General features: G+C 34.4%; 1 protein-coding gene across 1 annotated transcript; it reads left to right on the forward strand.

Moving 5' to 3' along the window:
- The first annotated feature begins 5,389 nt into the window (after positions 1–5,389).
- On the forward strand, positions 5,390–7,297 carry LOC132639813 (uncharacterized). The gene is made up of 5 exons (XM_060356223.1): positions 5,390–5,542; positions 5,757–6,044; positions 6,288–6,572; positions 6,816–6,956; positions 7,067–7,297. Exons 1-5 carry the CDS (start codon positions 5,390–5,392, stop codon positions 7,295–7,297), a joined length of 1,098 nt encoding a protein of 365 aa, XP_060212206.1.
- Positions 7,298–11,582: the final 4,285 nt, after the last annotated feature.

Raw genomic sequence — 11,582 nt, forward strand, 5'->3', positions numbered from 1 at the left:
AAATTACAGTGCATACGTCTATATATGAGAAGGAAAATAAATAAATAAAATAGAAATTTATGTAGGAGAATTAAAATTGAACTGCATACATCTATACATGAGAAGAGAATAAATATTCAGCAAGAACGGAAAAAGTCAAAACTGAACAAGTAAAAGTGCATATGTCTATACATGAGAAGAGAATAAATATTAAGTACTATGACATATGTCCACGTGAGATAAAAAAATAGTTGAGTAAAGTGTACAAGTTATATATCTTATGGTACAAGCATTATTGCGTGTACAAGCTGTAAAGCTTTTGGTACAAGTTGGTGAAGTTGTGTTAGTCCAAATTTGACACTTATATATAATAGAAACTAGTAGGGCGGAGTCATTTCTTCCCCATTTAATTGTCTTTTTCTTTTCTTTTTTCTTTTTAAATGGTACACAAACTAACTTCAATAAGTTGGAGTATGATATAACCAATTAATATATGTATGTAGCGCTAAATTTTGTATGCATAAACCTTTATATGATATTAAAAGGAAAAAAGGTCATATTTGCTCATGAACAGTATGAAATTGTCCAAATTTGCCGTGAGTTAATAGTTTGGATCAGACGTCTTCGTCATTACCAAAAAGGCACTACAAGAAAGTATAGAAATCGCAATAAAAAAAATTATATTTGGTAACAATTTAGTTTTATTGATGGCAAATGATTTTTTTGTTGCCGAAAAATTTAATTTTATTGCCATAGTATTGATTATTGTTGCAAAAAGTACTTTTGGCAACAAAAAAAAAATGTTGCACGTTGATGCAATAACAGCCGTTGGGAAAAGTTCATGCAACAAAATATTTTTTTGTTGTCAAAAGTACTTTTTGTAACAATAATCAATTTATTGCAACAAAAAACATTTGTTGCCAAATATATTTTTTCTTGTAGTGAGGGTTAAATTTGGCTTTACTTTTAAATGCGCAGAAGCTTAGATATTGTGAATAGTCTCACATCGCTGTATTAAAGATGAATGGTCTCTTTAATATGACGTAGATAATCCTCACCTTTTGAATTAGCTTTTGGGGTTAAATTAGGCATAAGGTCCATTTATTATTTAACAGGATGCCACATGTTTCCAACACCTTGCAGGAAATTAAGTAATTAATTAACGTTGTGACTAGTTGACCACTTAAATGAAGTAAAACACAAGTTGTAGGCATATTAACTAGTCCCTTGCGATATACTCGTATAATCTAAAACTATTGGGTGTCGTTTGGTATGCGGACTAAATTATTCCGAAAATTATAATTTCGAGACTAATTTATCCTATTTAGGAGATGGGATAAAATAATCTCAAGGTTAATGGGATAAGGTGGGATATCACATCCTTAAGATTGTACTTCATTTTATACTCTGTTGGTAGAATATATAAATTTATCTCAGAATAAATTTATACCTTCTACCAAATATGATACAAAAAATTAGTGTTGGGATATCCTACCTTACTATGCACCAAACAAAAAATCTAAACATGGTAGAAAAAGAATATTACACTTGCAAAAACACGTGTTTTATATAATTAAAAAAAAAAAAAAAAAACTAAGAGACGGCCCAAGACTTTTGTAACCCAAAAATAATTTTTTGGAACCAAAATAACCCATTAAAAAAATGCCCTAAATAGCCTTTACGCACAGATTATGTGCGTAAAAGGACCAAAGTGTAGTTTTACACTGAAGTCCTTTTACGCACAGAATTTGTGCGTGAAGGAGGTAAATAAATCAGGCCCTTCTTCTTCCCCACCAGTGGTCCCCCAATTCAAAAAAAAAAAAAAAATCAGCCATTAAAGGTCCCTTTCCGAGGTCTCACGCAATCAAAAACATCGTTTTCTTGTTGATTTTCAACCCAAAAGTCAATATTTTTGGTATATTGAAGTATAGAAATAAGTTTCTTCGCAATAAAGCGGCATATAATTCTATTCAAAAACTCAAAATCAAACCTTCAATCTAGGTATTTTACTACAATTTTTCTATTACAATATTAACCTAAGCATTACTATTGTGCGAATATGGACAAAAAAAAATTACGCACTTTTTTTGTGCGCAAAAGGGCTGTTTCAGCCCGTTTTTTCATTTTTTTTTCATTTTTTTTTATTTTTTTATTTGTTAATTGTTTATTTAGTATTTGGTAATTGTTAGATTAGTTATTTCAGTTGTTAGACTAGCTAATTATTTATTTAGCTTTTTTTAAGCCAATTTTTTATTTGTTAATTATTTGATTTGTTAATTAATTGTTTATTTATTAATTATATGATAATTAATTTTTTTTATTTGTTTATTTGTTTTTAATTTGTTAACTGTTTATTAATTGTTTATTTAGTATTTGGTAATTGTTAGATTAGTTATTTCAATTGTTAGACTAGCTAATTATTTATTTAGTTTTTGTTAAGCCAATTGTTTATTTATTAATAATTTGTTAATTATTTGATTAGTTAGTTAATTGTTTATTTATTAATTATATGCTAATTGTTTGCTAGCTAATTGTTAATTTTTTGATTTGTTAATTATTAATCTTTATATCTTTAATTGTTATATTTATTTGCTAATTAGAAATTGAAAATCCTTAGTTTAGGATTCAATCCTTTGTATAATTTCTCGGTAAAAGATTACATAACTAATACTACGTATTAGAGATTAATTAAAAAAATAATGATTAATTTAAAATGCGTAAAAAATATACCACTTTAATCCTTACTTCATGTATTAATGATTAATTTAAAATGCCTAAAATAGATAGGACACCTCCATGGAGCCGGGGCCCTTCGACAACAGAGGGGTACTTTATCTACAACATGAGCATAGGTCCCAGTATGTATGGGATGCACCGGTATCCTCTAGTAGAGTGGTCCGTACCCGTACGGGGGAGTCAGCATGGGATATTCTAGAGGCTATTCCCCCACATCCTCATGTCATAGATATATTACGTCGGGCGGTATCGACCGGTGCATCGAGGTTGGTCGGCTTGTGCACGATTGGGCTCTAGTGACGGCCATGATTGAGCGCTGGCGACCAGAGACCCATACATTTCATCTCCGCACGGGCGAGGCTACCATGACCCTGCAGGATGTTAAGGTGATTTATGGTCTACAGATTGATGGACATGCATTGTATAGAGTGGAGCCTCCGGAGATGCTACCGTATCGCTAGGAGTTGACTAGGCTCACTGATAAGTTGGTATTTTACCAACTTATTTCTTCTTTAATCTTAGATTGTTGCTATGTTTTGATTGAAAAAATAGTGCATTTAATGTCGTTTACTTCCATTTTATAGGTTTATGTGATTTAGAAGTGATCGGAAGAAACCAAGTCAAAAAGAGGCCAAATTGGACAAAAACTGCACAGTTTTGCAAAACTGTCAAAAGTGGACAGTTTTGCAAAAACGGGACAGAACTGCAAAAAACGGGCAGAACTGCAAAAACTGAAATTTGGGGCATATTTTGTCATTTTTGGAACTTGAAAAAATGAGGTAATTACAAAAGAAAGAGAAGGGAGCAATTTTATTCATCTTTTGCCATTTTGCAAGCTTGGAGGCTAGGGTTCATCTACACCACACTTTGGGGTTGAAGATTTGAAGATTTGGTTGAGCATTTCTTAAACCTTTAATTCATTTCTTCAATCTCTTGTTTTGTATTGTATATCTAAGTGTGTAGTATTTCATTTCAATACTTGAATCTTGTTTATGAAAATATTCTTGATTAAAGTTTGGATTGAATCTCTTGTTATGCTTATGTATTGAATGATTTTTATTTCTAATGAAGTGGGTTTATTGTTTTTCTATTAACTCTTCATGCTTAAATATCTCCTAATGGTTGCAAACATTATTTGTGCCTAAGCACTTTTACTTTGCTTGAGAAAGAAAGTGAAAGTTAGGAAAAGAGTTTGATAGCAAGGATTTGGGTCATTAAACTCATCTAATAACTTGAGCTAGAGATAGGATAGTTAACTTGAGGTTGAATTGATTGTGTTTAACATCACACTCTAAGGCTTGAGAAAGCTTAGAGTGAAATTCATTGATTTGGTTGAGAAACTTTCAATGAGATTTTAGAAATCATTATCTATTAACATAGACCCGCTCTTAGTTGTAATATCATAAAATATATTGGATCGTTACTTGAGTGTAATTTCCTTTGTATCCATGCTTGTGGCCATTGATCAATTTACTTGCTTTCTAGGTTAGTTTATATATTTTCGCATTAGTCATAACTTTCTCAAAAACCCAAAATATCATTTATCGTTTGGCAGAGCTTAGTTAGTAAAAATTCCTTACTTTCTTAATCGCCTAGCACATTGTTCCCTGTGGGATCGACCCCGACTCATAGTTGGGTAAATATATTGCATACGACCGTGTACACTTTCTCTTTGAGGAGTGTATTTGGACGTTATCACTCACTGGTTTCGAGTCTCTACAGAGGGATATGCATGCACGAAGTCGGGTGTTGCGGTCCTCCCTCCATGCTCACTTGCGCCTCGTAGATCTGCAGGATCCGATTAATGAGGCGACGCCTCAGGCTGATGTTGACCGACGTGCTCGCTTATATCTTCTCATCATATTCGGAGGCATCATGTTCCCGAACACGTCGGGTGCGGATATGAGCATTAGGTATCTGCTATTTATTGAGGATCTAGACCAGCTGGGATGTTACAGTTGGGGCGCCGTTGTCCTGGCTTACATATACAGAGGATTTGATTGAGCCTCTATGGGCGAGAGGCTTGAGGTCACTGCATTTAGCCCTCTTCTTCAGGTAATATATTTAAGTATGTGTAATAAAACACTAAATATATTTTTTCGAAATGACGAATGATAAATAATTTTTTTGATGACTATGACAGATATGGGTGTGGACTAGGTTGAGACCTTTTCAGCCCATAGCTGCTCACCCTCCCGATGATTATATTGCTGAGGATATGCCACGCGCGGAGATAGTCGCGAGGCCGTACCAGAGGTGTGGAGACACACCATGTCATTCTCTCGTTTAGGGATCAGTTAGACCGCATGATGGCGCCCGAGGTAAGTTTTTTTTATTTAACATTAGTTTGTTATTTTTGTTAGTCTTTTATTGTTAACTAGTTGAATTCCTTTTATAGGCTTTCATATGGACGCCGTATGATTAGATTTTGGGTTAGCTGCCGGCGTTTTGTAGGGCTGGTGAGCACATGTGGATGGCACTGTGTCCATTGATCCATATGGACATCGTTGAGCATCACGCGCCCGATCGCGTATTACGGAAGTTTGGGCATGTGCAGAACATACCCGCGGCTACACGTTGGGAGCACACCCACTATACCAGGGACGAGTGTTCGATCACCAGTGCGGCATGGCGGGCGCATATGCACCAGGAAGTCAATGCATAGAACGCGAGAATGACGACTCCAGCGGGGGTCGGACATGACACTCCGGTCTATGAGTACATGACATGGTACATGCGTATCACTCGCTCCTTGATTGCCAACCCCTCAACGCCGCATCCTGATGGCCGAGGATATGCATCACTCTCAGGAGCGTATGAGGCGCTGGTAAGTTATATTAGTCTTAAACTTAATCCATCGTCTTATTATGTATTACTTTACGAATTTATTCAATTCTTAAAATTTGAAAATATATGTAGCTACGGATGACTCTGATGACACGCCATGAGAGCATTCCCCTTATGGAGTCCACCGATCCCGGGATAACGGCATATGCAGCACGGATAGTTTTGCTTACCACACTGGTATGACACGGGCACAGGAGTGGCATCCTGTCGATGAGGATGTTCCAGAGCCTGCACCAGAGGGTGTTCCTGAGGGTGGTAGGGTTGATAGAGGTGGTAGGGCTGATAGAGGGGGTCGAGCTGATAGAGGTGGTCGGGCTGGCAGAGGTCTAGTAGATGAACCTGACGATATAGCCTGTCAGCCTCCGTCGGCTACAGATATCCAGTCGACTTATTCTTCCAGGCCGTCAACTTCACAGAGACCTGGATATACGCCAGAGATGTTCCCACATTATGATCCTTGGTCATTATTTCCACAGGTGCCAGTTAGTGATCTACATATGGGAGACGTAGATGAGGACTTGGATATTATTTTCGATGACTACTTTCTTCGTTCTACAGCCAGGCCTACGGCACCATCTGCATCTCCGGCTCCGCGGGCCGCTTAGGAGCCCTCTCACATGCCATCTCAGGAGCCTGTCGACACACAAGTTTGTTTTTTTACAATAAAATAATGTATTAATTAATTATTTTATTAATCTAAACTAAATTATTTACATGTATTATAGGTTCATTCTTCTACGTCTGTGGACCCGCCTCCTCTTGTTCAGATTGACCCGTCTCCACCTCCAGCTGATAGAGGTGGTAGGGCTGATAGAGGGGGTCGAGCTGATAGAGGTGGTCGGGCTGGCAGAGGTCTAGTAGATGAGCCTGACGATATAGCCTGTCAGCCTCCGTCGGCTACAGATATCCAGTCGACTTCTTCTTCCAGGCCGTCGACTTCACAGAGACCTGGATATACGCCAGAGATGTTCCCACATTATGATCCTTGGTCATTATTTCCACAGGTGCCAGTTAGTGATTTACATATGGGAGACGGAGATGAGGACTTGGATATTATTTTCGATGACTACTTTCTTCGTTCTACAGCCAGGCCTACGACACCATCTGCATCTCCGGCTCCGCGGGCCGCTTAGGAGCCCTCTCACATGCCATCTTAGGAGCCCGTCGACACACAGGTTTATTTTTTAACAATAAAATAATGTATTAATTAATTATTTTATTAATCTAAACTAAATTATTTACATGTATTATAGGTTCATTCTTCTACGCCTGTGGACCCGCCTCCTCTTGTTCAGATTGACCCGTCTCCACCTCCAGCTACAGGTCCGAGTAGCGCTCAGGAGACAGCTGAGGAGCCAGCTAAGGAGCCCTCTGGCCAGCCATCTCAGGAGGCCGTCGACACACAAGTTTATTTTTTTACAAAGAAATAATTTATTAAATAATTGTTTATATGTTATTTCATGTTTAGTTTATGAAACATTAAATTGTTTATATGTTATTTCAGGTTCATTCTTCTGCTCCTGTGATCCAGTCTCCTTCGATTGAGTCATCTCCTGAGGCATCTACTGAGACTACTCGGGTGGAGACCGCCGTCGTCTCCCACAGGAAGCATATTTTCACTCAGGGCCTGAAGAAGGGAAAAAAGGATGATCATGCCATAAATCATCCTGTCATTAAGAGGAGGAGAGAGGATCCTGATGATAGTGAGGGTAGTGGGGTTGGCCTTAAGCATTAGGAGATTGTGTATTTATAAATAAAATGTACATTTTATGTTAATATTATATATATTTTTGGGTATCTTTTTTAACGATAATTAGTTATTTTAGTATTTATTGTCAATTAATAATAACTCATGCGACGTCCTAGATTAATTAAAACCCTATAAAATATGACAATTAAACCTATAGATAACAAGTTTCCAAACTTACTTCGGAGCACTTTACAACCCCTAAAACGACGATCCAAACATATATGTATACTTGATGTAATGAGACGACATTATTGTACGCTAAAAAAAATATTAAGTTCTATATAAAATATTTATATTCCGACGTTTTGAAACGTGACTAATCTTCGGTCAAAGTACCAAAAAAAATTTAAAGATAACAAGTTTCCAAACTTGCTTTGGAGTACTTTACAACCCCTAAAACGACGATCCAAACATATATGTATACCTGATGTAATGAGCCGACATTATTGTACGCTAAAAAAGATATTAAGTTCTATCTAAAATATTTATATTCCGGTGTTTTGAAACGTGGCTAATTTTTTGTCAAAGTATGGAAAAAAGCTTAATTTTGAGTTTGATTTCCAAAAAATAAAGGCTGGGGTGCGGGGCGGGAGGGGAGGAGGGTTTCACGCATAGATTCTGTGCGTGAAAGGACCAAACTATAAATGTATACTTTGGTCCTTTTACGCACATAATCTGTGCACAAAAGCTATTTAGATTTTTTTTTAATAGGTTATTTTGGTTCCAAAAATTTATTTTTGGGTTAGAAAAATCTTGGACTATGCAAGAGATGTATGTGCCAGTATTGATACAAAGTTCATTATTGAAAAGCGTAAAGTCCGAGAAACTATTTGCGTCAAAAGGGCACTAGAATATACTAAAGCGGTTTCATTATCATTTAAAAAGTAGATTGGATTGTCCATCAGGAAGTCTATGTAAAGGGCTTTATCTTTTTTTGTTAAAGGAGGGATAGTAATACTGATCCATGAAAAGAAACAATATATAGGTGAAAATAATAGAAATTGAAATTAACAAGCTAACATATTAAGCCAGTCGAAGTACTTGAAACTCACAAGAACAGGAAACCGCCTGTATCAAATAACAAGCCTTATTTAACACTTGTTAGAGAATCTATACACATTATATACTTGCAAATATAAGTTGCCATAAAAGTGATAAGGATCTTTATTATTTTCTTGGACCGCTTCATGAGAATTTAACTTAAATTTCAGGTAGAGTCTAAGGGACCTGATCACTTTATGCGCTGGACAAAAAATAAAATTCAAAAGAAATGCCATGTTGTTATAAATATTATTTATTATTATGGATATCTATTTTTAGGAGAAATATTAGGATTAGTGACTTTGGGATCAAGTCACTTTTCCCCTATAAATATAGAGGTTCTCCTTCATTGTAAATTAATCTCTAATAAGAGAAATAAAGATATATCCTCTCTTTTCTCTTTCTCTACAATATTATTCTTGCTTACTTTATTATCTTATAACACATGTAAATTTTCATGTTGAGTTATAAAATAATGTCCGACATCAGGTAAATTATATATAATGACATTGAAGACTGATTTGCGAACGCTTCGGACTATTCTTTCCTTTTCTATTTAATCATAATTATGGTATTCGAAATCTATTTGGGCGTGGGGGGCTTCATACTAGTACTGAAAAAAATTTAAGTCTCGGGACATGAACTCAAGATCTCCGGTTAAAGTATAGAAGAATTTCATTCATCTCATTAGGCGTGGGCGTTCGGTTCTTCAATTCGATTTTCTTAAACTTTGGTTCGGCTATTTCGGTTTCAATTTTTTGAAGGTAGATACCGAACACCGAACACCAAACCCAACTAGTTCGGTTCAGTTCTTTCGATTTCGATTTTTTGAAGTTTTATTTGGTTCGCTTTCGGTTTTTTCAATTTGATTTTTTTTTATATGACATTAGAAACGATTCTATTTACACTAATTTATATTCTCAAAAGCAGTAAAACAAAAAACTAATAAATTGAAATTAAAATCAAACAAGCAGGATACACAAGAACAAAAAATCATAACCATGATATAGGATTACTAGGTGTTATATATATACAGTAAAAATAACTAAGAAAACACATAAATGACATACATTAATCCTAAAGACACATCATAGTCACCTTCCTTTGTTAAGAATATTTGATTTTCTCAACTGATGTGGAAAATTAGGGATACAAAAGCAAAAGAGGGCTTATTACAATTGTTTTTTTTTGTTTAAACTTAATGGGCCTAGACTATTTTAATTTTTTTAGGTAATGTATTAAATTTCAGTGGGCGTCCGGTTCTTCCGTTCGATTTTATCAAACTTCGGTTTCGATTTTTTGAATGTGGACACCGAACACCGAATCAAACTAGTTTGATTCGGTTCTTTCGATTTCGATTTTTTGAAGTTCGGTTCGATTCGATCCGATCCAATTTTTTGATTTTCGATATTTATGCCCAGCCCTACATCCCACCACATCCCTTTGGTGGTATGTAAAGGTGTCAACCGGTTCCAACCGGTAACCGGTTAAGGAACCGGCCGGTTCCGGTTAAAAAACCGGAATCGGTTAACTGGTTTTAAACTCCAAACCGGAACCGGTCCGGTTTGGAGTAGTTAAAATCTTTTTTTTTTTTTTGTATTATATATATATATATATATATATATATATATATATATATATATATATAATTTATTAGTATATTGTAGGTATATTTACATATGTTATACAACTTTATAATTAAAGTGTAAATATTTACTGACTAACAGCCTGATAGCAAGTCAGCAATACAGAATAGTGTTTTTCGTATACATATATATATATAACTTACATATACTTATATATATGTATAACTTACTATATATACTATTTATACTTATATATATATGTATAACTTAATATATATACTATATATATGTACTATATACTATATATACTTATATATATGTATATACTATATATACATATATACTTATATACTTATATACTATATATACTTATATATGTGTATAACTTAATATATATACTATATATACTATATATACTTATATATATGTACTATATACTATATATACTTATATATATGTATAAATTAATATATATACTATATGTATAACTTAATATATATACTATATATACATATATACTATATATACTATATAAGTATATATACTTAATATATATACTATATATATTTATATATAATATATACTATATATACTTATATATATGTACTATATACTATATATACTTACTTATTATATACTATATATACTATATATACTTATATATGTTTAAGTATACTATATAACTTAATATACTTATAAGTATATTCTTAGTATATTTTAGGTATATTCCTAACTTAATAAAAGTCAAAATATGAACACAAGTAAATAGAAGAAAGCTCAATGAGCCATATATTTTATTCATTCTTGGATAACATTTATTTGCAAGTTGTATTTTTTTTTTAACTTGCAAATAATACATGAGTTGTACAAAAATAGTAGAATAATAAGATCACCAATTTTGAACCATTTCGTTAATTTCCCCCACATCATATTCGGTCATGGAAATATCTTCAAAGTCTTCCATTTGGTCCGGTCCACTAGCTATCAAATCTTCAATTTCTTCCTCTTCGCCTTCCTCCGCTTCTGAGTTTTGGTTGCGTTGCTCCGATCTAATCCAATCTCGAATGCACACTAGTACTTGCAAGCTAAAGTCGGATAATGAATGTCTATGGTCTCCAATTTGCTGTCTTCCTTGGCTAAATGCGCTCTCCGAAGCCACGGTTGATACTTGAACCGTAAGGATATCTCGAGCCATTCTTGAAAGTACCGGATAGCTTACCTTGTACTTCTTCCACCATGCTAAGACGTCCACCTCATCCAGTTGGCTGATATCCACATTTGGCTGCATCAAATAAAAGTTAAATTCATCAAAGTTTGCAGTAGAAGAAGAAGTAGGCAGTGAATGTAAAACTTTTAAACCCGACAAGCCCTTTTTGCTACTCTGAGAAGTAGTAGGGCGTGGAGCAACGGGTGTAGCACGCTCTTCCAAACTAGAATAATGAGTAAAAACTTTTCTAAATTCATCATCAATAGCGAGATCGGCTTCAACTAAAGATGGTTGAACTCCCTCTTCAATTTCTAAAAATGTATAAATTTGACTAATCAAATTTTTAGTATAAGACACTTTTAAACAAGGATTTAAAAGGGAACCCAATATAAATAAAGTTGGGATGGGAAAAAAATACTTCTTAAATTTGATTATC

This window comes from Lycium barbarum, chromosome 5 (genome assembly GCF_019175385.1).
Source record: "Lycium barbarum isolate Lr01 chromosome 5, ASM1917538v2, whole genome shotgun sequence".
NCBI lineage: Eukaryota > Viridiplantae > Streptophyta > Magnoliopsida > Solanales > Solanaceae > Lycium > Lycium barbarum.

Excerpts from the sequence above, each read along its gene's own strand:
- LOC132639813 (XM_060356223.1), top strand. The coding sequence starts at position 5,390 with ATGACGACTCCAGCGGGGGTCGGACATGACACTCCGGTCTATGAGTAC. Across the intron at positions 5,543-5,756 it reads CAGGAGCGTATGAGGCGCTG|GAGTGGCATCCTGTCGATGA; the intron begins GTAAGTTATATT and ends ACACGGGCACAG. Across the intron at positions 6,957-7,066 it reads GCCAGCCATCTCAGGAGGCC|GTTCATTCTTCTGCTCCTGT; the intron begins GTCGACACACAA and ends ATGTTATTTCAG.